This window comes from Xenopus laevis, chromosome 9_10S, assembly GCF_017654675.1.
Source record: "Xenopus laevis strain J_2021 chromosome 9_10S, Xenopus_laevis_v10.1, whole genome shotgun sequence".
Classification (NCBI taxonomy): domain Eukaryota; kingdom Metazoa; phylum Chordata; class Amphibia; order Anura; family Pipidae; genus Xenopus; species Xenopus laevis.
The window spans coordinates 47,185,343-47,211,881 of NC_054388.1; the positions used below are offsets into that span (position 1 = coordinate 47,185,343).

Below are 26,539 nucleotides of genomic sequence, written 5' to 3' on the forward strand. Positions count from 1 at the left end.
TCAAACCCTACCAGCAAGTGAGTAACAAGGAATAAAGCTCAGGCTGCTATCAGCAAGAGAGTCACACAGAATAAGGCCAGACTCATACCAGCAAATAAGTCACAGGGAAAAAGCTCAGACTCCTACCAGTAAGTAGGTCACAGGTAACAAGGCCAGACTCCTACCAGCAAATTAGTCATAGTGAATAAGCTCAGACTCCTACCAGCAAGTAAGTCACAGGGAATAAGTACAGACTCCTACCAGCAAGTGAGTCACAGGGAAGAAGCTCAAATCCCTACCAACAAGTAACTCATAGGAAATAAGGTCAGACTCCAACCAGCAAGTGAGTCTTATGGAATAAGTACAAACTACTACCAGCAAGTGAGTCACAGGATATAAGTACAGACTCCTACCAGCAAGTGAGTAACATAGAATAAGCTCAAACCCCTACCAGCAAGTGAGTCATGTGGAATAAGGCTAGAGTCCTACCAGCAAGTAAGTTACATAGAATAAGCTCAAACCCCTACCAGCAAATGAGTCACAGGAAATAAGGCTAGAGTCCTACCAGCAAGTGAGTTACATAGAATAAGCTCAAACCCCTACCAGCAAATGAGTCACAGGAAATAAGGCTAGAGTCCTACCAGCAAGTGAGTTACATAGAATAAGCTCAAACCCCTACCAGCAAGTGAGTCATGTGGAATAAGGCTAGAGTCCTACCAGCAAGTGAGTCACAAGGAATAAGGCTAGAGTCCTACCAGCAAGTGAGTTACATAGAATAAGCTCAAACCCCTACCAGCAAATGAGTCACAGGAAATAAGGCTAGAGTCCTACCAGCAAGTGAGTTACATAGAATAAGCTCAAACCCCTACCAGCAAGTGAGTCATGTGGAATAAGGCTAGAGTCCTACCAGCAAGTGAGTCACATGGAATAAGGCTAGAGTCCTACCAGCAAGTGAGTTACATACAGTAGAATAAGCTCAAACCCCTACCAGCAAATGAGTCACAGGAAATAAGGCTAGAGTCCTTCCAGCAAGTGAGTCACAGGAAATAAGGCTAGAGTCCTACCAGCAAGTGAGTCACAGGAAATAAGGCTAGAGTCCTACCAGCAAGTGAGTCACAGGAAATAAGGCTAGAGTCCTACCAGCAAGTGAGTCACAAGGAATAAGGCTAGAGTCCTACCAGCAAGTGAGTCACAAGGAATAAGGCTAGAGTCCTACCAGCAAGGGAGTAACATAGAATAAGCTCAAATTCCTACCAGCAAAAGAGTCGCAGGAAATAAGGCTAGAGTCCTACCAGCAAGTGAGTCACATGGAATAAGGCTAGAGTCCTACCAGCAAATGAGTCACAGGAAATAAGGCTAGAGTCCTACCAGCAAGTGAGTCAAAGGAAATAAGGCTAGAGTCCTACCAGCAAATGAGTCACAGGGAATAAGTAGAGACTCCCACCAGCAAGTGAGTAACATGGAATAAGAACAGAATCCTACCAGCAACTTGGGAATAAGCTCAGACCAATAGTCCTATATGGCCTGTGTTACTCAAATGGACATCCAACACCTTTTTAAACCACCCTCAACATAATTGTCCTTTACTGTAAATAAAGCCTTTCCTATGCCGGTGCTGACATCTTTCCAAAAGGGAAAGTGATACTCACCAATAAACGTATAAAAAATATATAACATATAGGTACAGTGATGTTGTGTGCACATCATTCATACAGACAGAAAAATAGATCCTCTGCACAACCTCATATTAATATATTTAGTTATTTCACTGTAATTGTTTCCACAGATGCTGTTAAACTGACAGTGGATCCCAATACAGCTCACAAAAGAGTTTTGCTTTCTGAAAGACACACCAAATTAATGATCAGTGATAAAGTCCAGGATTACCAAGACAATCCTGAGAGGTTCACACACTGCTCCCAGGTCCTATGCTCCCAGGGATTCAGCCAAGGCATCCATTACTGGGAAGTGGACATACAAGGGGGACATTTCAGTGGCTTTGGAATTGCCTACAGGAGTATTCCTCGGAAAGGAGTGGAGAGCCGCCTTGGGCGCAACAGTGTGTCCTGGTGCCTGGAGTATTTCAATGGGAAACTGCAGGCCTGGCACAATGAGAAGGAGACCAGCCTTACCTCTCCCAACACAAACAGAATTGGGGTTCTGCTCAATTATGATGAAGGATTTCTGTCCTTTTTCTCTGTTTCAAAAAAGTTCAGCCAGATTTACAGATTCAGGGCCCGATTTACTGAAGCAGTTTATCCAGCTTTCTGGGTATTTTCTGCCAATGCTGTTCTGTCCTTTAACACATTCAGTTAAGGCTGTGGGTGGAACCACTGTTTCCTTCATGTTAATGAGGTGCAGTTCTGTGTGATGGTGTTCTTAATCTGCTTCATTTTCTCTACGAGTGGATTTTATATTATTATTCTGTTTATATTTTGTTTACAGCACAGGTATGGGACCTGTAATCCATTCTGTTTCTGCCATATTAATGGTTCTCTCTTCCTCACTTATTCCCTAAGAATTACTGTATACCATAAAAGAACCAAGGAAAGGGAAATGAGCTTTCGTATAGAGCCATCTGATTTAGGGCATAAGGTACAGAGCTCTTTATCCTGCTTTCTGGCTATTTCATAAGCAGGCTATTCACCATGTGTTATGATTAATTCTATTATGGGAGTTGATTCTAAAATGTATCACAATCTGAGATTTCTTACGATGTTGATTTTTTTCCATGAATAAGCAGCGCCGGATTTACATAGTGGGCACCCCTAGGCCCACTGACTTTGATTGCCTCATCCCCTCCCAATTATTTACGTAAATGTTCATCATTGGGTCTGGAGCAATGAGGATTGGTGCAGGGGAAATTAAAAAAATATTGTATGCGCATCCCCAGTGTTTCTGAACCAATGTGGATGTGGTCAGGCAGCATGCCACACCCTAAAATCCTGCCACCCTAGGCCCGTGCCTTTGTGGCCTTTCCACAAATCTGTAAATAAGGTGCAATTTGGTATGACTGTATTACTGAATTTTTGTGCTTAGTTTACGAGAATTCAGTGGGTAATCCCATGTGGTAAGGGTTTTGCAGCATAGCAGGATTAACTAACTGATGGGGAGCTACACATTTCACTGCTCTGTATTACAGACTCATACCATGGCTTGTGGATTTTTTTTCTATGTTTAGTGACTGTGTAGCATTTTTTCAAGGGTTCCTGCAGAGTCTGTTACCTTGCAGTAGCACTCAATATTCTTCCCGCCACAAGTGGTGCACTACTCACAAGTCACCCCATCCATGGGAATTTCATGGTGATCAAATGGCACTGGCCCTGGATGCATTAACACGATGAGCGCTGCAGGTAATGGATCACTACTGCACTTTCCATCATCTGCTACTTGAGTTTTTTTCACTATAGCAGGGTTTGGGGTGAGTACTATCTCCCCTCCTACATGGGCTGTCTCTTTGGGTTCCATTGAGAACTCCCTCCCTTCCCCTGTCTGCCTGCCGCCACTCCCTGTTGCTAAACATGACTCTCAGTAGGCATAAACATGACCTTTTTTTGCCACTGATTTGTAGGCCCTAGTGTCATGGCGGCACTATTCATTTCTATCCCCCAGGGCAGGACTTCCAGTTTTATCGTTGTCACCTGGCTGCTATTTTGCTGACCTGGCTGGTAAAATGGTTCTTGAGGCCAACTTTATAAATAGAGAAAAAAATGTAAACAATAGGAAGGCCTGTATTTTTTCCAGAAAAGGTGGCAATCCTATCTAGTTTGCAGATTTTGGAAGCATGCAATAATCCTTTCTATTGTGTGTTCTGCTACCTGCCAACCTTAATTTGTTGAGGAACATAACTTCACCTCTACAGGTAACGTCCTAGCTGGTTGTTCAGTGCCTTCTCAGTAGAAGACACTGTCTTAACCATGCTGCTCCTTAAAGCATTATTATAAATATTATCAGGTCTGGACTGAGAATCAAAATAGGCCCTGGCATTTCAGGTACATAGAGGCCCACACAGAGGCCCAAACAGCCCCCACCAGCTAAATACTGACTTTCTATGGCACCTTATAGCAGCCCTCTGGCATTTGCCAGAACCCACAGATTGCCAGTCCAGACATAATTATTATAAATGATTAAAGATATGCCTCAGGAATGTGGCCACTACTGAAAAGATCAGTAAGGCATTTAGAGCATACTGTCACAAAGTTCTACAGAATCAATATTTTTGCTTATGTTGACACAGTACTTGGATTGAAGGTGCAGCATGTAGTGATTCCTGCTTATCTGGTTGCTGGGAAGCTTTTGCATTTCTGAGAAATCAACACTGACAGGCTAACCGGGTAATCAAGGTTTTTCTTATGGGTAACTCCTTTTGTACTTGGCCCATATTCTCAGTGCACCAAGTTCCTCCTGTTTTTTGTTGAGATGTTGTTGGTGGATTACCAAGGCTCCAATTTTTGGACCCATTTACTTAATAACCCTGTCATCATTTCACCCTGTTATATGCTCTTATAGCTGCTAAAGGAGTATTTCTACAATGTGTAAGTAACGTGCACTGTGCAGAGTTAATACAATATGCTTTTTGCCTTCAGACACCTGATCGGGCTGGTTATATTGCTGTAGGTGTATTGTGCGTACAGTGTGAATTCATTGTACACTTTAGACACCTATGGACTCTGGGTAATATTTGTGATATGAATGTAAATACACGTGGTGTTCCGTGCAGGCTAAATATATTGTGCTATTTAATCTTAAATGCCTGATGGACTCTGGGTTATGTCTGTGTATTTATGCAGAACACTAAAGCTTTACAGAGGGTGAATACATTGTACAGTTCACACTCAAATGCCTGAGGGCAATCTTTACTTTTATTGTTGTAGGTGCTGTGTAGGATACATTGTGCTATTTACTCTCCCATGCCCACTGAACTCTGGGCAGTCTACATGATGGGTTAGTAGGTATGTGGGAGACATAGTGTGGCTAATTATATTGCACTGTTTAACGTCCGTTAACAATCGACTGTGATTAATCTGTGTACAACTGTAAATGTGCAGGACGACTAGTGTGCTGTTCACAGTGAATACATTGGGGGTGTAACTATAGAGGAAGCAGACCCTGCGGCTGCAGGGGAGCCAGGAGGTATAGGGGAGGTAATAGGTTAAATCAGCTTTTACGTCCTGAAATAAAATGGATTTTTTTCTTGAACACCAGGTCACCAAACGGACCCAGCGTTTATGTCATATGCTTCGTATAGGTGAGAATGAATTTATAAAAAGTAAAATTTTTCTAAAAAGCTATAAAAAAAAATGAGATTTTAAAATCTAGGCATGCTATATGCTTTAATACAAAAAGGGGGGGTTGTGGGAGCACTCAAAAAGGATAAGTTAAAATATGTTTAAAACTGGATACGGTCATGGGAAACATGTTTTTTTCCAAACGCATCAGTTAATAGTGCTGCTCCAGCAGAATTCTGCACTGAAATCCATTTTTCAAAAGATTTCAAAACTGACTTTGTTATATTCAATTTTGAAATCTGACGTAGGGCTAGACATTTCACAGCTGCTCTCAGTCATGTGACTTGTGCTCTGATAAACTTCAATTACTCTTTACTACTGTACTGCAGTCTGCAAATTGGAGTGATATCACCCCCCCCCCCCCCAGCAGCCTAACAACAGAGCAATGGGAAAGTAACCCGATTGCAGCTCCCTAACACAAGATAACAGCTGCCTGGAAGATCTAAGAACAGCACTCAATAGTAAAAGCAAAGTCCCACTGAGACTGATTCAGAAATAACAGCCTGCCAGAAAGTAGTTCCATCCTAAAGTGCAGGCACAAGTCACATGACTGGAGGCAGCTGGGAAACTGACAATATGTCTAGCCCCATGTCAGATTTCAAAATTGAATATGAAAAAATCTGTTTGCTCTTTTGAGAAATCGATTTCAGTGCAGAATTCTGCTGGAGCAACAGTACTAACTGATGCATTTTGGAAAAAACATGTTTTCCCCCATCCCTTTAAGTATACTGGAAGTGCAACTGATTTGGCCAATTAATCAATGCACATTCCCTGGTCCCCAATAGATGTAAAGGGAGACATGGGGGCTGCTTCCTCTATAGCTTTAAAGAAATCTCTCCCTCCTGGACTGAATCAGGAATGGCAAGGAGCTGGGAACACAAGCGAGTGAGGCCAGTAGGGGCATGGAGTGTGCTATTGGCTGTCTCTCTCTCCCTGCAGCTATGGGTTTGGGGTTCCGTGAGTGATTACATTATTCCTGTTCTCTTTGTATGCTTTGCACTACATTAATCTTCTCTGTATATGAAGGGCTCTAGCACCTGGGTCATAGATTATACGGAAAGAGTCAATTGAAATTTTCCTTTTCTATGTGCTGGACATGGGCTTTAACACCTGGGCCATTCAAGAGCTTAAGTGAGTACACTGAGCTGCACAATAACTGTTGGTCCATAGCAGAGGATATAGCTGTTCATTGTTATAAAATTTAACTGGTGCACAATGACACCATCAAACTTTTATTTGATTTTTGCATCTGCCAATAAAAAGAAGAAATTCCAAAAAAATCGGTCCTTTATTTTTAAGACTGTAAATTTTGCACATGCGTATTTGCGCATGCGTAAAGTGAAGTTCGTGCGCAGAAGCGCAAAAAGCGTGAAGAAACGCAGAGAGTTGGGCAGAGAAGGGAACCGGACTTGGGGTAGGCGACATAGGAGGTACATGCCTGGCGCCCTCCCAGCTTTGCTCCCTAGGCACGTGCCTACTCTGCCTACCCCTAGTTCTGGCCCTGTATAAGCTGATGCTACAGGGCTGATTATTAAATTCTAATGCTAGTTGCACTAGTTTCTGTGCTACCATGTAGTAATTATCTGTATTAATCACTAATCAGCCTTATATTGTGACATTTCTATTCTATGTGTACTGTATATTGCGAGTGGGTCCCTAAGTGACAGCGGCAAAGAGCATGTGCAGTAAATCAGCAAAAAAGAAGATGAGGAGCTACTGGGGCATCTTTGGAGACACAGATCTTTACTGCTAAAAGGCTGTGGTTTCCTTGGGCTGGTAGAGAAGCACAAAACATAGGGGCAGATTTACATAGGGTCGAATATCGAGGGTTAATTAACCACCCTCGATATTCGACTGCCGAATGTAAATCCTTCGACTTCGAATATCGAAGTCGAAGGATTTACCGCAAATAGTACGATCGTTGAATTCGAAGGATTTAAATCCATCAATCGAACGATTTTTCTTCGACCTAAAAAACATTAAAAAGCCTATGGGGACCTTCCCCATAGGCTAACATTGCACTTCGGTAGGTTTTAGGTGGCGAAGTAGGGGGTCAAAGTTTTTTTTAAGAGACAGTACTTCGACTATCGAATGGTCGAATAGCCGAACGATTTTTAGTTCGAATCGTTCGAGGTCGAAGTAGCCTAAAAAATCATTTGAAATTCGAACTTTTTTTTATTCTGTTCCTTCACTCGAGCTAAGTAAATGGGCCCCATAATGTACAACATTTCTACCCTACTTCTTTAGTTTAACTTTCCTTGTCCTTTAACACTTTGCAAACTCTACGGTGAATGACAGCACCAGTGTAATGAAGTGTTTGTTTCCCCCCAAAACCTCTGTGAGACAATGGCGCTCTCTCTGTATACAGTCATATGAAAAAGTTTGGGAACCCCTCTTAAATCTTTGGAGTTCTGTTTATCATTGGCTGAGCTTTCAAAGTAGCAACGTCCTTTTAATATATAACATGCCTTATGGAAACAGTAATTTTGTTTTTGGCAGGGACATAAAGTTTATTGGATTAACAGAAAATATGCAATATTAATAAATTAATTAGACAGGTGCATAAATTTTGTTCCAAAATGACTGTGGCTTGTCTAAATGAGCTTTTGCATACAATAAGCGATTCTGTTTGTGGTGAGTGCAGAAAGTGCTTCTTTCTCATCACCCTGCCATACAGATGTTCTTTGTGCAAGTTGCGCTGAATTGTAGAACGATGTACAGATACACCATCTGCAGCAAGATGTTCTTGCAGGTCTTAGGAGGTGATCTTTGGGTTGTCTGTAACCATTCTCACAATCTTCACATATGTCCCTCCTGTATTTTTTTGGCCTGCCAGACCTGGGTTTTGATTTAATACAACTGAATACTGCTTCACTAAAAATCTTTGTTCAGAAAACACCCCAGTACTCAGATGTTCCTGGGAAATTAAAGACATACCACTATCTTTTTTTGTTGAAAGTGGAGTAAATTATTATGTAGGCTGAGAGGGGTGCCCAAACTTTTTCATATGACTGCAAACATCACTGCCACCTTGTTGTGTGTATTTTTATTAGCTTCTTACCTCTACTCTACTGTGTATATCTTGCACTGCTGATCATCTGCTGTGCTCTTAAACATTTCAGGAGCAGTTCCCAGAGACAATGGCCATTGTTCCTAGAATTCTGCCCCATATTCTGTTTTTCTTTTCAGGAAGACCCAGCTAAAACAGAGTTTATTATCCCACTCCTCTGGGCACAGTCATGTATGATAACACTAATGATAGTACAAAGCAAAATACCAAACTCCAAACCTTTCTAAAATCAAGCAAAGTTAATCAATTATATTGCAGAATTAACAATCAGTATGCCCAGTGGCCAAATTACCTTATCCAACTGCAAAAAAAAAAACTGTTAAGGGGAAAAAGATCCAATAAATGAACTTTGGCAAAGGGTGTGTTAAAGGAGAACTAAAGCCTAACATGAACATGGCTAAAATGCCATATTTTATATACTGAACTTATTGTACCAGCCTAAACTTTCAGCTTGTCAATAGCAGCAATGATCCAGACTTCAAACTTGTCACAGGGGCGTCACCATCTTGGAAAGTGTCTGTGACACTCACATGCTCAGTGGGCCCTGAGCAGCTGTTGAGAAGTTAAGGTTAGACGTTGTTGCAAAATATCTAGCAGAAAATTAGGTTTGCCTGTAATATAAGATGATGTCACAGAGCTGATAATTAAATTCTGATGCTAGTTGCATTGGTTTCTGTATTAATTACTAATCAACCTTATATTGTGACATTTATATTCTACGTGTAATGTATATTTTGAGTCGGTCCCTTAGCTCAGTAACTGACAGAAGCACAGAGCATTTGCAGAGAATCAGCAGAAAAGGAGGATGGGGTTGTGTCCACCTCCAGAGGCAGGACAGAAAAAGGATTTTCCTTTTTCTAGACCGGCCTTTGCTATGGGGATGTCCTGAAACTGTCCCCTAAATTGGGATGGTGCAGAATTATTTACGGATGCCATGGCTTTCCTATAAGGCTTTGACCTGACAACATCCGGTTTGTGTAGGGCCTTCTCCTTGGCATTAGAAGGTCTTGGGCACAGGGATGGTAGATTACATTTCCTCGTTTATGTCAAAAGAGGAGACCACTTTGGGTGTAAATGATGAAATTGTTCTAAATACTGCCCTGTCTTGGCTCAGTATGAACCAGGGCTCCTTAAGGGATAAGGCTGACATATTTGATACCCGTTTTACGGATGTAATCGCCAAGAGGAAGGACATCTTCCAGGTAAGGAACGCTAATGATTTGAATGGGGGGCCCTGTAAGTACAGTAGTAAGGTCCCAAGGGGGTGTGGGGTCTCTATATGGTGGTCTAACTTTGCCTACTCCTTGTTACTGCATGAGGTCTGGTTCTTTAGCCCACAAGTGTTGGGAGTAGGAGGGAAAGGGCTGATTTTTTGAATTTGTCCTTTTAGTGTGGCTAAGGAAAGTCACAACTAGAAACAATTTATAAGAAAATCGACAATAGTCTATATGGAATATGGTGCGCATTTGGAATAGCAATACTCTATAAACATCTTCCATGTCCTATGGTAAGCTTTCATTGTGCACTTTCTGGCTTTCATCAGTATGTCTGTGGCCTATTTTGAGAACCCTTTGAGGCTCCATATTTAGGATTCAATAGACAGGCCGCCAAATGTAGAAATTGTAAATTGCCGTGGTTGATTGGTCCCTGGGTCAGCAAGCCTTGCCTGAAAGGTAGTAACCACAGAGGAGCTTCCGACATATTTACAAGTTCCGAGTACTATGCCCTCCTCAGCGATGGGGCGACACGTCCTTTCCTGTCGGATCTTGCGGATTATCCTTGGAAAAAGGGGTGGAAAGGCGTAGACTCTGTTGAATCTCCAAGGTATGACTAAGGCGTCCACATATGCTGCCCCCAGGTCCTGAGACCTGGCACAGTACAAAGGTACCTTAAAATTTTGACGCCAATATGGCTGTCTGGTGTCCCCCGTTTGGACACAATCTCTTGAAAGACTTTGAGATGGAGTGCCCACTCTCCTTGGTCTATCTGTTGCCAGCTGAGGTAATCCGCTTCCCAATTTAGTATTCCTGTTATGAATACTGCTGAGATGGCCAGGCCAGGCACTCTGCCCAGTTGAGTATCTGAGCTACTTCTTTCATTGCCTGGTTGCTTCATGTACCTCCTTGTTTGTATAGGGAGGCCACTGCTGTGGCATTTTCTGACTGAATTCTGAGAGGTTGACCAGTCAGTTCCTGTGACCAATGGAAGATAGCATTCCTTATTGCTCTGATTTCTAGAACATTGATGGGCATTCTTGAATCCTCTGGTGTCCAGGTCCCTTGGCACATGCGGGGTGGGAATGTTGCCCCCCAGCCTGTTAGATTGGCGTATATAGTCACTACTGTCCATTGGTGTAAGGTCCAAGTCCTGCCTGGGGTCAGGTTGTGTGGTAGTGTCCATCAACTTAGTGAACGTCTGACCGTCTGGTTACTGAAATTTGTTGTGACAGGTTGAAGTGATTCTTGTTCCAGTGACTTAAAAAATGGTTCTGGAAGCTTCTCATGTGAAACCTGCTGAATGGCATTGCTTCCAATGCTGCCACCATGTAGCTCAACAGTCAGAGGCAAAGCTCCACAGATACTGTGGTTTGGAGGCGGACTTGTTGCACTGTGACCATGATTTTCTGGATCTTCTCCGTTGTCAATTAAATTGTCTGGAGGAAGGAGTCGAACCACATTTCCAAGAACTGGATGAGATGTGTTGGTGTGAGTTGGCTTTTTCTGTGGTTTATGAGCCACCCGTGTTGTTAGAGTGTATCAACATAGATCTGGGTATCCCTCAGGCTCTGTTCGTATAATGGGGACCTTATTAGAAGGTCGTCTAAGTATGTAGTGAGCATGATCCCTCTGCGTCTGAGGTACGCCATGAGAGGACTGAGTATTTTCGTGAATACTCAGCGCAGTACAGAGGCAAAAGGGAAGGGGTCTGAATTGATAGCGTCTTTTGAAAATTGTGAACCTTAGATACTGTTGGGACTCCATCCTGATGGGTACATGCAAGTACACATCCTGGAGATCCACTTTTTTCATACAACATTGTTCTGTCATGGACATTAAAACTGATAAAATCCATTCCATGCGGAATTTTTGCTTGAAAACAAATGGGTTGAAAAGTGTATCGCCAGTGAATCAAAGGTTGAGTAATTTAGTCTTGGACGCTGTGTCTCCCAACAATGGCATAGCCATAGTGCCCGTCTGGCTACTATTGTGTCAGTGCTGGTTTTGGCTGCTAACCTTACCATATCCATGAATAGAAATGAAAAACCTTTAGAATTAATTTTGTAGATTAATTTTCTCTAGCAGATCTCTCCACAGTCTCTCAGCTGTATTTAAAAAGTCTTCAAAGTTTGTATGTAGATCAGTGCCTATGACAACAAAGAAAATATCCATGGCTGCATCTGATAAAAAGGCTAAAACCGAACAGAGCTCCTCTGGTAACTCTTCTGGTAATGTGGGTTGTTTAAGTGACTCTTGGCACCAGAATCTTGTTGTATGTGCTAATCCTGCGGATGCCACTGCCGGTCGGAGGATTGCTCTGGCATGTGTGCCCCTTCTTAGGGACACCTCCATTTTTTTATCCATTGGCTCTTTGAAGGCCACTTCTTCTGTGGGTAATGTGATGTTTTTGGATAGTCTGGCAATTGCTGAGTCTACCTTAGGTGCCCTGTCCCAAATTTTCTGTTCTTCCTCAGGGATAGGGTAAGTGCTAGGGAATCGCTGTTAGTGTCAGGCAGTGATCTGATTTTGACCACACATTCTCTATTAACTGAGACACTGACTTAAAAACGGGTAAAGCCCTAGACTTTTTGGGCTGAACCACTTTTGAAGTAGCTGCTGTCTCATCTTTGATGTCTAGTGTAGCTAGGATGTCACAAAGTAGATGTTTGGCTGTGTCAGGACCTGCAATCGAACGGTATTGATGCTCATTGTCCGAGTCATTGGAGGAATTTTCGCTGGCAGATAGTTCTCCAGGTTCTAGGTCACTATCCTGATCACTGATATCACTTGAGTCAGAGGAGTTTGTATCTAAAAGTAGTTGTGACTTCCTCTTTTTACTGAGCAGACGTTTTACTAATGAATGATTGAATTGTGGATTTGATCCAGTGAAATAATTCCTCTAGCCGAGGTGGTTTTGCTTACGTGGGAGGATTTTGCTGTGTGTGTCATTAATTTGGGGGCTACCCTCTACATCCTGAGATAGGATTGGATGTGGTGATAGAACTAGCGCCAAGTCTGGTGGCTGTGCGCAGTCCAGACATATCCCATTCCCCTTTACGTAAAGTATGCCTGCAAATCTTGAATTTATTCAAACTGGCTATGAGACCTTTGTAGAGGTAGCCTTTATTGTAGTCACATATATACTATATCTAATATATGCCTGTATACCACTTTAAGCTAAGTCTCTTTCTTGAATAATATTCTAGGTCAGCATGACATGAGTAGAAAGTCCCCAAACTTCCATCCTGCTTATCATGATTAGCAAACATCCCCTAGTTAATCATACCCCAATCAAGGGCTAAACCCATGAGACAGAACTAGGTGAACGGTCATGTCATATTTGTTATTTCTAAACCTAAATACTCTTCTCTAATTGGTTATGATGGGAAACCACCCTAACCCACCTTTAAGCATAATCATTAATTAATTATGTACTCCATCTATAAATAAACGGTCTGTCCACCAAGATGGTAGAACAGAACAAATAAGACTCCTGGTCTGCGTCTGTTCTCTTGCATGCAATCATCCTGCAGCTGACATCCCTTCTTGTACTTATGGATGACCCTAACACCTTATCTGTTGCCTTTTGGTCTTAGGTGTTGTAGTGGTACTGGTCATGTCCTTTCTGAGGTCCTCTAGAGCAGTGTCTTTCTCCATGTTATTTTAACACGGAAGTACAACCGCTCTGTAAGCACAGCTTCCGGCGGGCCAAAATGGAGCAGTTGTGGTCCTGACAACAGTGCCAGTCTCTGAGATGGTAGCTGTTGTTAAACAGCCTCTTTTCAGACCTAGCCCCCAGCCCTGTGGAGTGGTTAGGGCTGGTGGCATCACCAGTGTAATCTCCAATGGTACCAGCACTTGCCTCACAATGGTTTGCCTAGCACGTATAATAACTCATTAATTAATTATGTACTCCATCTATAAATAAACGGTCTGTCCACCAAGATGGTAGAACAGAACAAATAAGACTCCTGGTCTGCGTCTGTTCTCTTGCATGCAATCATCCTGCAGCGGACATCCCTTCTTGTACTTATGGATGACCCTAACACCTTATCTGTTGCCTTTTGGTCTTAGGTGTTGTAGTGGTACTGGTCATGTCCTTTCTGAGGTCCTCTAGAGCAGTGTCTTTCTCCATGTTATTTTAACACGGAAGTACAACCGCTCTGTAAGCACAGCTTCCGGCGGGCCAAAATGGAGCAGTTGTGGTCCTGACAACAGTGCCAGTCTCTGAGATGGTAGCTGTTAAACAGCCTCTTTTCAGACCTAGCCACCAGCCCTGTGGAGTGGTTAGGGCTGGTGGCATAGCCAGTGTAATCTCCAATAGTACCAGCACTTGCCTCACAATGGTTTGCCTAGCACGTATAATAACTCCAGGATAATCAGGATAAAAGAGAATGGAAAGAAAATGTATATGTGGAGGGTGGAGCTGAAAAGTTTCTTCTGTCCTGCCTTCGGAAGTTAATACTTAAACCCACAGCGCCTCCACTGGCAGGAAGGACTACTGAGGCTTCTTTGGAGGCACAGATCTTCCCTGCTAAAGGGATGTGGTTGTCTTGGGCTGCTACAGACGCCTAAAACAATGTACAACAATTTTGCCCTACTTCTTTAGTTAAGCTTTAGTTCTCCTTTAACCCCAGCCTTGGGAGGATTTGGGGGAAGGAGAATCATTGTTGTACAGTGTGATCGGCACCTCCTACCATCCCATAATACCCTCTTATGACACTAACAGTTACATGACGACCTACTCCCAGGGCCTGTAGAATTTGGTGCATGAACACCCAAGCAGTGTAATCAGTGTCAAGAGTCTGATGGCAAGGCAGTAAGTGGAGCCACCCTGCATAACATGGATGTTTACATGGTACATAAGCATTCAGTGTTTGACTTTGGTGGAGCAAATGGGTCAGAACAATGACACAAGAGACAGCCAGCAAATACAAGGGGTCAGTTCTTAGACATTTTATTGGAGCAGAGAGGTAAAGGAATCTTAGAACTTCTGGAACTGTTTCTTGGTTCCGGCCGCTTTGGTCACCTTCAGGACATTGAAGCGGACAGTTTTGCTCAGGGGACGACATTCTCCGACTGTGACAGTATCTCCAACCTGCACATCCCTGCAGGGGGAAAAAAAAAAAGTGAGTCACTGTTCATTACTGCACACAAAGAGTTTGGAACTAGACAAGCAATACATTTCCCTGGGCAGGCAGGCGTCATGTACTTAGAGCACATTTCTATATGTAGACTACAGTTGAAGCCTCACACATAACTGGAAGGGAGGCTATCCCTTTGTCAGGTATGAAGCTGCAAAGCTGGGGGGCACGGGGGAAGTAGTCCCAATTTAATCCCACATATATAGTTAGAACTAGGCAGCTCTCGGCAGTACCTGAAACAGGGGGATAGGTGGACAGACATGTTCTTGTGTCGCTTTTCAAACCGGTTGTACTTGCGAATGTAATGGAGGTAATCTCTGCGGATCACTATAGTCCTCTGCATCTTCATCTTTGTCACCACTCCTACAAGAGACAACATAACCATCAGCTGGCAACAATATAAGAGACCATTAAGGAACAGCACCAAGACAAATAGTGACCAACTAGGGCATTTGGCAGGCCCACAGCTTACCTGAAAGGATACGGCCACGAATGGACACATTGCCAGTAAAGGGGCATTTCTTGTCAATGTAGGTGCCATCAATTGCCTATAATAAAAAGTGGGCCATTAGATCAGCCTGCAGGGTGTGCCATACACAAACTACCACACAGTAGAGTGTTCATTTAAGTCTTCCTCATTACACGCTCCTTACTGTACTGGTTAAAGGAGAAGGAAAGGTTAAAAAACTAAGTAAGCCTTATCAGAAAGGTCCATCTAAATATACCAGTAAACCCCCAAAGTAATGTTGCTCAGAGCAGGGAAAGACTCAGGCAGGAAGTGATGTCACACCATGTTAATACTGCAGCTCCTATACTAAACAAACAGAGTTTCTAGAGCTTTTTACACAGGTATGGTAAAACATTCTACAGAATAAATATAGCATTCTAGCTTGCACTATTGCAGCTAATCTATTGGCAATAAAATGCCTCCGTAGCTTTCCTTCTCCTTTAAGGAAAACAATAGGACACTTCTTTCCCATTTGTATAATTACAAACTTAGAAGACATGTTCTGGGCACACAATAAGTCATACCTAATGCTGTAGTCAAGGCAGTGCTGTCACAACTGGTTGAATTCAGCACAAACCCTCTTGTGTAGACTGTGGCTGCTTACCTTTGTATAAATTTTAAAAGAACAGATTAACTGGCTCCTGCATTGTTCACACTTTATATCCAGGCTGTAAAAGACCTGCATTGTTCACACTTGTAATCCTCTGTATTGTTCCACCTGTAATAGCCTGCACTGATCACACCTGCACTGGCATGGTGTCACTACACATAATACAGTAGAGTGCAGAAGCCCTGATAGGAGTCCCTAGTGACTATCTTTCCTCGCCCTTTAAAGGACATGTAAAGCCTACCCAAAGGACATTTGTACTGCATACATCCCCTCTGTTTGCCAGCATCATTACATTTCCCTAAAACAAATAGAAGCTTTCACACAGGTCCATTTCCCCTCTGACATCATCAGTGCATCAGTATGCTTGAATTGGGCACTAATGGTTAATCTCAGCTCAGGAGAGGGTGCTAGGATTTAAAAATAGCTACAGCATTGTTTCAATGGGAACCAACAATGCTATCTCTTCATTGGCTGCTAGACTGGAGGGTGTTTATTAATCTGAGTTGAGAAGAACTGAGCATACCGAGTAGCCAGCAGCCACAGGAAATTCCCGAGGGAAAGGGCTGAATGGGTTAGAAGAGCAGAAGGAATCCTAAGTGATTAAGGGGATGCTGCAGCCTTACTATTAACCTTTGAACAACCAGAGTGGCCTTAGAGATTTCAAAGAGGCTCTTCAGTGATTACATTTTTGTGTGGGGGTTTACATGTACTTTAAGCAATGTCTTCTCATGTCGGCAACAGATTTTCCATGTCTAGCCATTAAAATCAAGTAGAGATAATTCATGAGAAGTTTTTTTTTTTTTTAGCAATGAATTTATGTGCACTGATGCACAGAAGTTTATTCATTCAGCAGGATCTGGATTTAGTGTCTAGTTCTTCCCGGGCACCACTACAAAGGTGCCAAATTGATAAGACCAATTCATCAAAATAACAGTTAAGATCATGATTACCTGCTATATGAATCTCCCTGTAGAGCAGCCCTAACGTCTATGATGAATTTTCCAGCCCCCTAGAGCACCAATATGTTAAGGTGGCCATAGACATTAAGATTTTTATAAGATCTTCTCGTTATCATAAGACCAACTTATCCCAAAACTATAATTTAAATGTACAATTTGTCCATCAACTAAAATTCCATTTCAAGAGATATTGTTTAGTTGAAGTCAGGAAAACTGTGGCTAGCTGCCTGCTTGGCCCTGCAAGCAATTGGACAATGGATACATTTCACGGTGAATGATGAAAACCTTCTAACCTGCCTGATCGGTGTCAGACTGAAAATTTCTGATGCGCGAACGTACAGGGTCCAAAAGCTTCACGATTATTTGCCACAATCCTTCAGCGCCTTTGGATGCCACCAAGCAGACAGACAGGAGGAGTGACCTGGCAGCCGGCTATGGTGTCTGAGATTTCCTAAGGATGTGCTGAAGAGACAGGGGCCCTTAAAAAAGCTATTTGGTAAAGCCACAAAGGAGCAACATGAGAGCCACACTAAATCACGGGGGGGGGGGGGGGCAATGAGTTACTGCAGGTATTCGAAAAAAAGTATTACTAATTCTAGAGAAGGGTCATTAGCCCTAGAATATTATCGGATATTTATCTACAGATAAATGTATACTCCCTGATGTAGAGTTCTGCATCGGGTCTGGTACCCACGGAATACTCGCAAAGATCATGTTTCAGGTAAGAAGTCCCCAATTCCTTAGCCGTTGCGGGCAGTCCACAGGTAACCTGGCTGGTTAGCCAACAAAAGTGCGGGCTTGATCCCTCCCACCCTCCCTTGTGGTTCTTCCAGTTTTACATTTTTTGGGGGGTTTTTTGGCATCTGAGTGGTCACTACTAGTCGAATGTGAGGTCACTTCCGGTTTTGCGTAGCAGGAACATGCGGGACAAATTGCTGGTTGTGGAAGAGGCCACAATGGTCCTAAAATCTCTACTGGCCAGTTTGATCAACAGCCCAAATCATCAAACAGCAGGAAGTGAAAGAAGCAGAGCTGTGCCACCATTACCCATCAGCCAAAGCAGTGGCACATATGGAACAGCAGCAGCATCATTTAAAGACAAGGTCAATCACCAAACTAGACAATTTTATTGACTGGACTGACTCGAAAACTAACTGCACATGTGAATATTACCAGCATCATCTCCAAACTATTTTTCCTAACTTGGGTACTAAGCAGGGATGTCCGCGATCACACTAGCTATGGAGGCGTTATTCAAGCAGATTTGTAACTGCCCCCAATGTTAACTGTCTTAGCCTTGAAGAACTAATGTACTGCTTAACGAAGGTGACGCAGGACCTTCACTGGAGTCAGTACAGGCACTTGTGAATAATTTTGACAGATACACAGGGCTTATGATTAATTGGGAAAAATCTATTATTTCAAAGCATTATATGTAAAGCTCTTTTGAGTAGGACCCCCTATCATATTCTTATTTGTAAATCCTTGTTACATTTTGTCATTAAAATTAATGTAAATTGCTGTGTAATTTTTTCTGCCACTATATAAATAAATGATGACTATTGGTGAAAATCTCATCAAGTCACTTTCCCACAATGCCACTGGTAGCGGCACATCATTCCTGAATTTGCTTCTATATAGTTCTGGAAAAAGGTAATGAAATATGTACAAGACAATATGGATTTCCATAAAATGGTGTTGCCAGAGATCTGCCTCTTGGATGCATAACTGGCACCAAATGGAATTGGAAAACTCTACATTGTATGGCTAGGAAAAATAACTAGACCATCTGTCATTTTATCTAACCAACGTATGTACCCAAGGGCTACTGTAAAATATGGGAGACCGGGATTTTTGTATTTAATTTTACAATGACAGTGTCATGGCAACACATAGGCCCAGCAGGGTGAATAAATGTCTCACTAACCACACTAAATGCTGTACAGCGTATTCAATAAACAGTCTGCCTTGATACCTGGACCTAGAATGATGCAACTATTACCATCCTGTTTCCCCGTTTATTGTCCCTTTGTTTTTGCCCCCACTCCTATTCTTTTTTTTAAAATAAACCAAATTAAAAAATCCAATGACCGATCATTAAATGGAGCCACAGTACATGGGTACCAGTATGCCTGCAATACACACACACATCAAAAATCCCACCAATGGGATAAGATGATGCCTACTTGTATGGCCAGCTTTAGGCACAAGCCCAACCAGCCATTATTGAGTGACAGAATTACATGTAGCCACAGGATTAGTTACCTCTCTTGGAGTCTTGAATCCCAGGCCAACGCTCCTGTAGTACCGGGGGAGCTTCTCCTTGCCTGTCTCACCTTGCAGAACTCGCTTTTTGTTCTGGAAGATGGTCGGCTGCTTCTGATATGCTCTCTCAGTCTGCAGGCAAAGAAGCACACACACCATTATTTAGCAGCACCTACAGGGGCTTCACTCACTCCCACTGCTTTGGGGGAACTGCCCCTTTAACCACACCATATTCTGTGCATCCAGATTAAGATCTAATTAACGAAAACATCCTTAGCACTTCCTAATATATTGTCACCCAGCCTGTTATACTCTAATACATTTGAATATACTCAACTCGAAGGGGAGGTTAAAGAAAAAATGTGAACGTCTAATATTTGATCGTATAGTCTTGACCGAAAATTCCCTCTGAATTTTCATGTCAGGAAGGCTATTAACATCTCCAAATGGCTCAACGGACCTCTGCCGATGACTTCTACATGAACTCAGGTTTTAGGTGGCAAATATTCAAATTAAAACTGGGATAAAAATTCAAATGTGTGAATTCTGACACCAAATTTTTTTTTTTAAATTTAAATGTACTATTGGACCCTTAATATATCTGCCCCTTAGTGAGGTTGTCCCATTATGATCTACATCCATAAAAGCATTGTTGAGCATTCTGTTCCATGGAAAATTTTACTTTACTGATTTATAAGAAATTGTATATAGTTATCTTTAAAAAAATATTTCTTCTGTAAATTTAACAAATATTTGCCAGAAACAGGACCGTGATTTAGACAAGCCGTTTTTTGACAGTGTCTTGGAATCTAGTGATCACCAGCTAAAGGTCTACTGGTAGATCCAGATTTGCCTTTTGGCCACCCCTGTTCTAGCCCTAAGGCAGGGGTGTCCAAACTTTTTGCAACGAGGGCCAGATTTGGTGAGGTGAAAATGTGTGGGGGTCGACCATTCAACCTGACATTCTTTGAACCATTAACATCATTTAATTCATTTAAACAAGGAATCGCGTAGCAGTAATATTTGGGCACATTAGGGAAATGATCTGCCACTTGGTCTATACTGCTGCCTGTGTGCTGAAGGTGTTAGCAATAGACACATACTGGCACATTGAGACGCCATACTTCTTTAGTTCACTGTACTGGCACGTCATTACGTCTATTGACACCTTCAGCCCTAAAGAAGTATGTGAAGCAGCGCGTCACTATGTGCCAGTATGTGTCTATTGCCAACACCTTCAGCACACAGGCAGCAGTATAGACCAAGTGGCAGATCATTTCACTTGTGCCCAAATATTACGGCTACGCGATTCTTGATCGCACTGTGCTAGCGGGCCACATTATTATTAATTTCATGAGGGCCGGTGTAAATTTAAAAATGGGCAACATTTGGCCCCCGAGCCTGACTTTGGACATGCTTGCCCTAAGGGTTAGACCTTGTTGTACGTTTTATGTTCACTTAAATGCAAAATAAAAACTTTAAAAAAAAAGAAAGGACCTAGTTACCCAGAGTAAGGGGGGTGTATAGTGCATGGGGTGAGTATAGGAACCTGTGGGTGCAGATTTACCCCTAGTTAAGAGTAAGGGGCTGTATCAGTGCCACAAGGATATAAGAACAAGATATAGATTAACTAACGAATACCCAAATGGGATGAACAGTGGCAGCTTCATAGGCTCCTTGTGGATGTATATGAACCTCTAGATAGCCAGAGTAAGAGGCAGTGTAAAGGTGCCAGGGACAGTTGCATAGGAATTAGTGGACAGACAGGCACATGGGTCCATGAGGAGGGGGAAGAGAAGGGGCCACTCTGGGGTGTGTAACAGTAACTTTCCTATTAGAGTAACTAGTGTCCCGAATGACAATTTGTACTTTGCACACGAACACCACAAGGCCGAGTTCCCCTTTCAACATTCTTTCCCGAGGGCAGGAGAAGAGGCGCAGTAGCGGCCCATTGTAATTGTAGCTTCACAGGCTCCACAAGAGAATTAACATATGCCGGGCCGAAGAGAAACCCGGAACACACGTGCGTCCCCAGAGCTCAATTCTTCGATTCTCTCTACACCAAACCCATCACATCCTCTCCCACGCTGACCCCTGTCCTCTCCTGCCGCTTCTCCGTTCTTTCGCAGGCCACTGCACCCTCCCCGAGGATTAAATCTACTCTTCCAGTGCGAGCCACTAACCTGAATGTCCGCCATCTTTGCGTGCTGGATGGGAAAGGGCTGCTGGGAAGCTACGGGGACGCCTTGAAAGTGCAATGGGCAGGGGCGGACGTGACGTCACATTCATGGCAACGCCACTGGGAGGAGACGGGCGAGAAGTCGAAATGGGAGCTGCCATTACTTCGGGCAGGGAAGTGCATTGGCCCTCCTGGTGAGAATAATAGTGGCTAAATGACCAGGGAATAGAGCCACTTGCGGAGGGCAAAGTCGTTCCTGTCTTTTTGCATACCTTCCAATGGAAAGGACAAAAACATTTGCTGCAAGTGGTGATATTTGTTTGGCCACGCCCGTTTTTTGAACACACGTTCATGTTACAACTATTGGCAGGTTATGAAAGTCTGAACACATTTCTGGGAGTGTTATGGCCATATTTTATGTGGTATAACGGTTTTGCTAATGAAGGTGAAATTGCCCTTTAAGCTGCTAGTCTCAGTTCTCCCGAGAGAGCTGCTTATCTTAAATAGTTACAATTGTATCTTTACTTGTCTTTAATTGTTACACATGTATCTACGTGCAGGTGCTGAGTGTTTTTTTTGGCTCTCTGCCAAAATCATCTTATTTGATTAAGTTTTACTTTCTTTAATGAAATTCTCCCACTATTTTCTGCAGAAGGGGCCCTGAAATTTCTTTTGCAGGGGAGCCCTGGCATCTGAAGTTACACGACTGGCTATAATAAGTCGTTCTTATAAATATTTCTATCAATGATGTGCTAAAGTGTCAGTCAATTAGTTGGGGGGCAGTTTAGCTTGCTCTTGTCACACTGCTTTGCCTTGTCATTGCTTGATACAGAAATTATCTCAATTTCTAGGGAGAGGACTGAAGTTTTTGTGTAAGTTACATAAATTGTGTAAGGTTTATTGTAACTTTATATGTAATTGCACAATTTACATAACATTTGCTATGTGTTCAGGTCCCCTTTTGGATCAAAATTTCCCTTGGGACAACAGTTTCTCCTTCAATGGTGGTTCTGCCTGTTAACAAGCAGCATGGGAACTCAATGAAAAAAAATACAGATATAAGACCTTGTCTTTGATCCACCCAGTCATGACCATTATGCTGTAACCCACTCACTCTCCAGCAAGCCCCTGTGAATAGGACTTTAACACCTCTGCTGTACCCCCTGTTATAGCAGCCTTGTCCTGCTCCAATGGATCTCCCATGGGGCTAAAGACCCTCACTAATTAATGGCTTGGGAATCATGGGGGGAGGGGGAAGAGGTGGGACTGTTCTCATGGGCCCAGTGAAATCTTCCCTCCAGCTGTGTAGCAAATATTAAATTGTGTAAGTTATTTGTAAAGTTAGGGCAAACTCCACTGTCCCAATGAACTGCAGACTCATTAGCACATTAATTAATGGAACTATACAGTATATATGAACTGCTTATTATAGATCAGCAGACCACAAACAGTGGCTAGTGAACAATTTGTTTCTCCCCAACCAATTGAATGTTGCTCTCAGTGGCCTCAACGCAGATGTTTTTTTTTAATTCCTGGCTTGAAGGCAAGTTTTAGTTACCTAAAAAATATGTGTATTGCCAAACAGAGCCTCCTGTACACTGCCAGCCCCCCTAGGAGATGCAGTTTCTATAGTTAATGATGGGTGAGTTTGTATCATTGTATCATTGTATATCTGGATGAAAGAAAATTGTACAACGGGATACAACTTTTGTTCTATTTACTTGCTTGTTGATCATTTGTCTAGCAAACATAAGGAGCATGTTGATTCTGTGTACTTGTGATCATATGGGGGCTACATATACAGTAAATAACGTGTATACAGCCCCAAAGTTTCTGATCGTGACCCTGCTGGAGCAGTGGAATCATGTTGCCCCTATCTCCAAGAGATGTGTTTCACAATAAATCAGGTGGAATTCTCTTGCCTTAAGGCAGAAAGCCACTGGTGCCTTCTGCGCCCTCTGGCCACAATGAAGCAGGAAGTAATGCCAGTAACATATTCCCCATAGAGGCCTCTGGTAGAATGGGTATGGTGGCTAAAGTACTCAAGAGCACTTGACACCAGACCCTGGCACTGCGGTACAGACCTGTGGCTTCAGGTATTATAGTGTTTTCCCACCATTTGCCATGTGCATATTAGTGGGTTTCCAGGAAGCTGTGGTATCTTCCACTGAGTGTATTGGCCATGTGCTTATCCATGGGCCCCTTGGAAGTCTTGGTATCTTCTGATGGCAATGTAGTTAGACAAACAATATATTGCTTGTGGGTCATATGCAGATTTAATATCATTTAAATTGTAGACCCGTTGATTGAGCAGTGGCATAGCTTGTGAATTAAAATATTCCCAAGTGGTACAAATCTTCCCCAAATGAAGGAACTGCCTCATCTGGACCCCTCTTTTCTGGGAACATTTTTGGGATGGCCACTATTGGCGGTCCGCATCATTTTTCTTTATTACTATTGGCATGAAGCAAGGTATTGCGAGTAATGGGTTTCCGATATAGATCTGTCAACACCTTCTCATCACACAAAGTAAATTTTATATCAAAATTATCAGTCTCATCAGATTATATTCACTGATGAAGGATATACCCCAACCAGTGTTATTACAGTATTGAACCAACAAATTAATTGAATCTCCTGTACCCTCCCAAACCCTACCAAATAAAAACAAGATTGTCAATGCACAGAAAATATTTAACAATATGTGCCTTAAATGGATTTGACACATCATAGATCAACATCTATGAGGGTGCAAATTTGCCACCATCGCTGCCCCCTCAAATCAAACATAAAAATATTAGAATTGAGTAAATAATCCAATGCTTATATCAGAAATTCATTTTGAACATCAGGGTAAAGTCTCATGTGTGTTAACCAAAATCTAATGACCCTTAAACCTCAATCGTTTTCAATGGAGGAATAAAGAGCTGCAACATCCATAGTGACCCACAAAAAGGAAGGTTTCCAAACCCCATCCTGAATCTTATTAATGCAATCAGTGCTATCTAGGCAAATTAAATATAATAGTTAATAATACTTGATCAACATATTCTGACAACCACTCATTTAAAGATCTAATGCCGGATAAAAATGGTCTACCCTGAACATTGGACAAATTCTTGTGGACCTTGGGTAACCAATGAAAGATGGGGATACGGGAACAACCTCGCTCATATATATGAATATTCCTTCTCAGTCAAAATAGATTATTTTTTTGCTTGATCAAGTAATCTCATCAATCTCAGACGAAATTCATTTGTTGGATCATGGTTAAGAACGTGATAAGTGTGCCCCATCATGAAGCTGTCTTAAAGCTTCATTTTTGTAATAATCAGCATCCAATACGACCATCGAACCACCCCTTATCTGCACCTTTTACTTCAATAGACATTCTCTGATAAACAATAGCCTTTCTTTCTGACTCTTGCAGATTACCATGTTTATTGTCATACTGATTTTTTAATTTACTGAGGTCAGCGATGACTAATTTTTGAATCATGTCAATATGCATGTCCCTACTATGTATGCGTTATAAGGTTGATCTTTCCTGTAACCTACCGGGTACCACATCACAATAGTCTTCATGATGTTGAACTGTGTTCAATGATAAATTTTCCATAGAATTAAAAATACACAATTTCTCAAAAGTAAAACTAAAAGATTCACCAACACTATGTATATTAAATGGCAAATTGTCAGAATTGCCCCCATTATAACCACGAACATCACTTATGGAACTAGGCTCATTATTATCATCAGAAAGTACTTCTATGTCCTAAGTAATATGTAAAAATATCTTAAAAGTGTAAGCTTACAGACAAAATTATTCATCTTCAAAATAATATCAAACACTTTTGTATTCATATCCAGTGTCGGACTGGGGGTCCTGGGCCCACTGGGACTGTTACCTTGGGGGCCCCCACACAGTGTCGTACTGGGACACCAGGGGCCGACCAAAAAACCTTAGACTAGGGGCCCACACTCAGTACTATTTTCTTGCTCTCCTCAATCAACCTCTGCTGAGCTGGCTGACTACTGTTACTTTGTATCCGCTGCATCATGATCTGAGCAGTAATATGGCTGTTCTAATAGAGTGGTCTCTGGATCAGGAAATTGCAGAATGTTGGGATCTCCCTTACATAGGTCTCATGACGTACAGATGGAATTGCAAGGTATCAACTTTCTTCTCTTTCAACAGGTTTGATCACCCGGACTACCTAGATGTGATGCCATTCAGATCAGATTTCCTATTTGTGTATATTATCCCTCCTCTTCCCATGTTACCCAGAGTTCTCCTAAAGATCAGAGAGGAGCAGATGAACACGATACTCATAGCCCCATTTTGGCCCAAGAGTAGTTGGTTCTCTTTTTTTCAAGAAAATATTATTTAAAAAGGAGGCAAGATGAATCCGAAAACTAGAAACATTAGCTCCCCATGGTCTCAACAGAGAAGATGACTTGAGTAAGATTTATCGTTGAATCTTTTTTAAAACCAATTCTTTTTTCCTTAAGCTTTATTATAAATGTGTTATTTATATGTGTTTTTTGTATATATGTTCTTTTTACAGCCAGGCTTTTTTCATAATGGACATGATGGAAACCGAATCTTTCATTAAGGTAGACAAAGTAAATAAATTATTTTTGGACTTGATTGGATACAATTGTGGTGGATTATATATGTGATGCATTGTTGTAAATGTGAGAATACACCATTAGGGGTCAATGTGTTACAATGTATAAATAACTGTGCACAGGGGCTGCTGAAGTGGCTTGATAAAAGACTGATGCCGGTTTGAAACGTTGTAGATTGTCTGGGTCAGAGCCCATGTCTTAATAAAGGTGTTTTAAGAAAATACATCTACGAATGGTGCTGTCTGTGACATAAAATTTGGGAAACAAGATCAAGGTTGAAACTGTGAGACTTGCACCAGACTGACGTAACTGGAAGGTATGAGTGCTGACTAAACTCTTGTAGAACTATTCAGATGAGATTTCCCATTGATGTACATTATCCCTCCTCTTCCCATGTTACCCAGAGTTCTCCTAAAGATCAGAGAGGAGCAGATGAACACGATACTCATAGCCCATTTTTGGCCCAAGAGAAGTTGGTTCTCTTTTCTCAAGAGGATGGGCAGGAATTTCTGGATCCTTCTGCAAATGCCCGTGCCCTGTCTCAAGAAAATGTTCTATACTGGGATCTTGAAATTTATGGCCTTTTAGAATCTCAGGGATTATCCCCAGAAGTGATTGATATTCTGATTGTCAAGAAGAAGGGTTATGAAAATCTTTCAAGCCTGGTATATCACACAACAAAATTTTT

At 42.1% G+C, this 26,539-nt stretch overlaps 2 protein-coding genes and 1 long non-coding RNA gene across 5 annotated transcripts in view; 2 read left to right on the forward strand and 1 right to left on the reverse strand.

The window, feature by feature from the left end:
• Positions 1 to 5,578, forward strand: part of trim25.S (tripartite motif containing 25 S homeolog) — a 28,633-nt gene extending 23,055 nt beyond the window's left edge. For all 3 annotated transcript variants that reach the window (XM_041578070.1, XM_018238624.2, XM_018238622.2), the window contains one exon: positions 1,766 to 5,578. In XM_041578070.1, coding sequence (XP_041434004.1) covers positions 1,766 to 2,295 — 530 coding nt within the window. In that variant the 3' untranslated portion in view covers positions 2,296 to 5,578. The remainder of the gene's footprint in view (positions 1 to 1,765) is intronic.
• An 8,917-nt stretch (positions 5,579 to 14,495) lies between these two features.
• Positions 14,496 to 21,364, reverse strand: LOC108702869 (40S ribosomal protein S11-like). The gene is made up of 5 exons (XM_018238625.2): positions 21,224 to 21,364; positions 19,041 to 19,172; positions 15,171 to 15,246; positions 14,932 to 15,061; positions 14,496 to 14,662 (listed from the first exon to the last, which is right to left on the reverse strand). Exons 1-5 carry the CDS (start codon positions 21,236 to 21,238, stop codon positions 14,539 to 14,541), a joined length of 477 nt encoding a protein of 158 aa, XP_018094114.1. The 5' UTR covers positions 21,239 to 21,364; the 3' UTR covers positions 14,496 to 14,538.
• A 115-nt stretch (positions 21,365 to 21,479) lies between these two features.
• Positions 21,480 to 26,072, forward strand: LOC121398747. Its single transcript, XR_005964483.1, has 2 exons — positions 21,480 to 25,681; positions 25,788 to 26,072. It is a non-coding gene; the product is annotated as an uncharacterized LOC121398747 (long non-coding RNA).
• Positions 26,073 to 26,539: the final 467 nt, after the last annotated feature.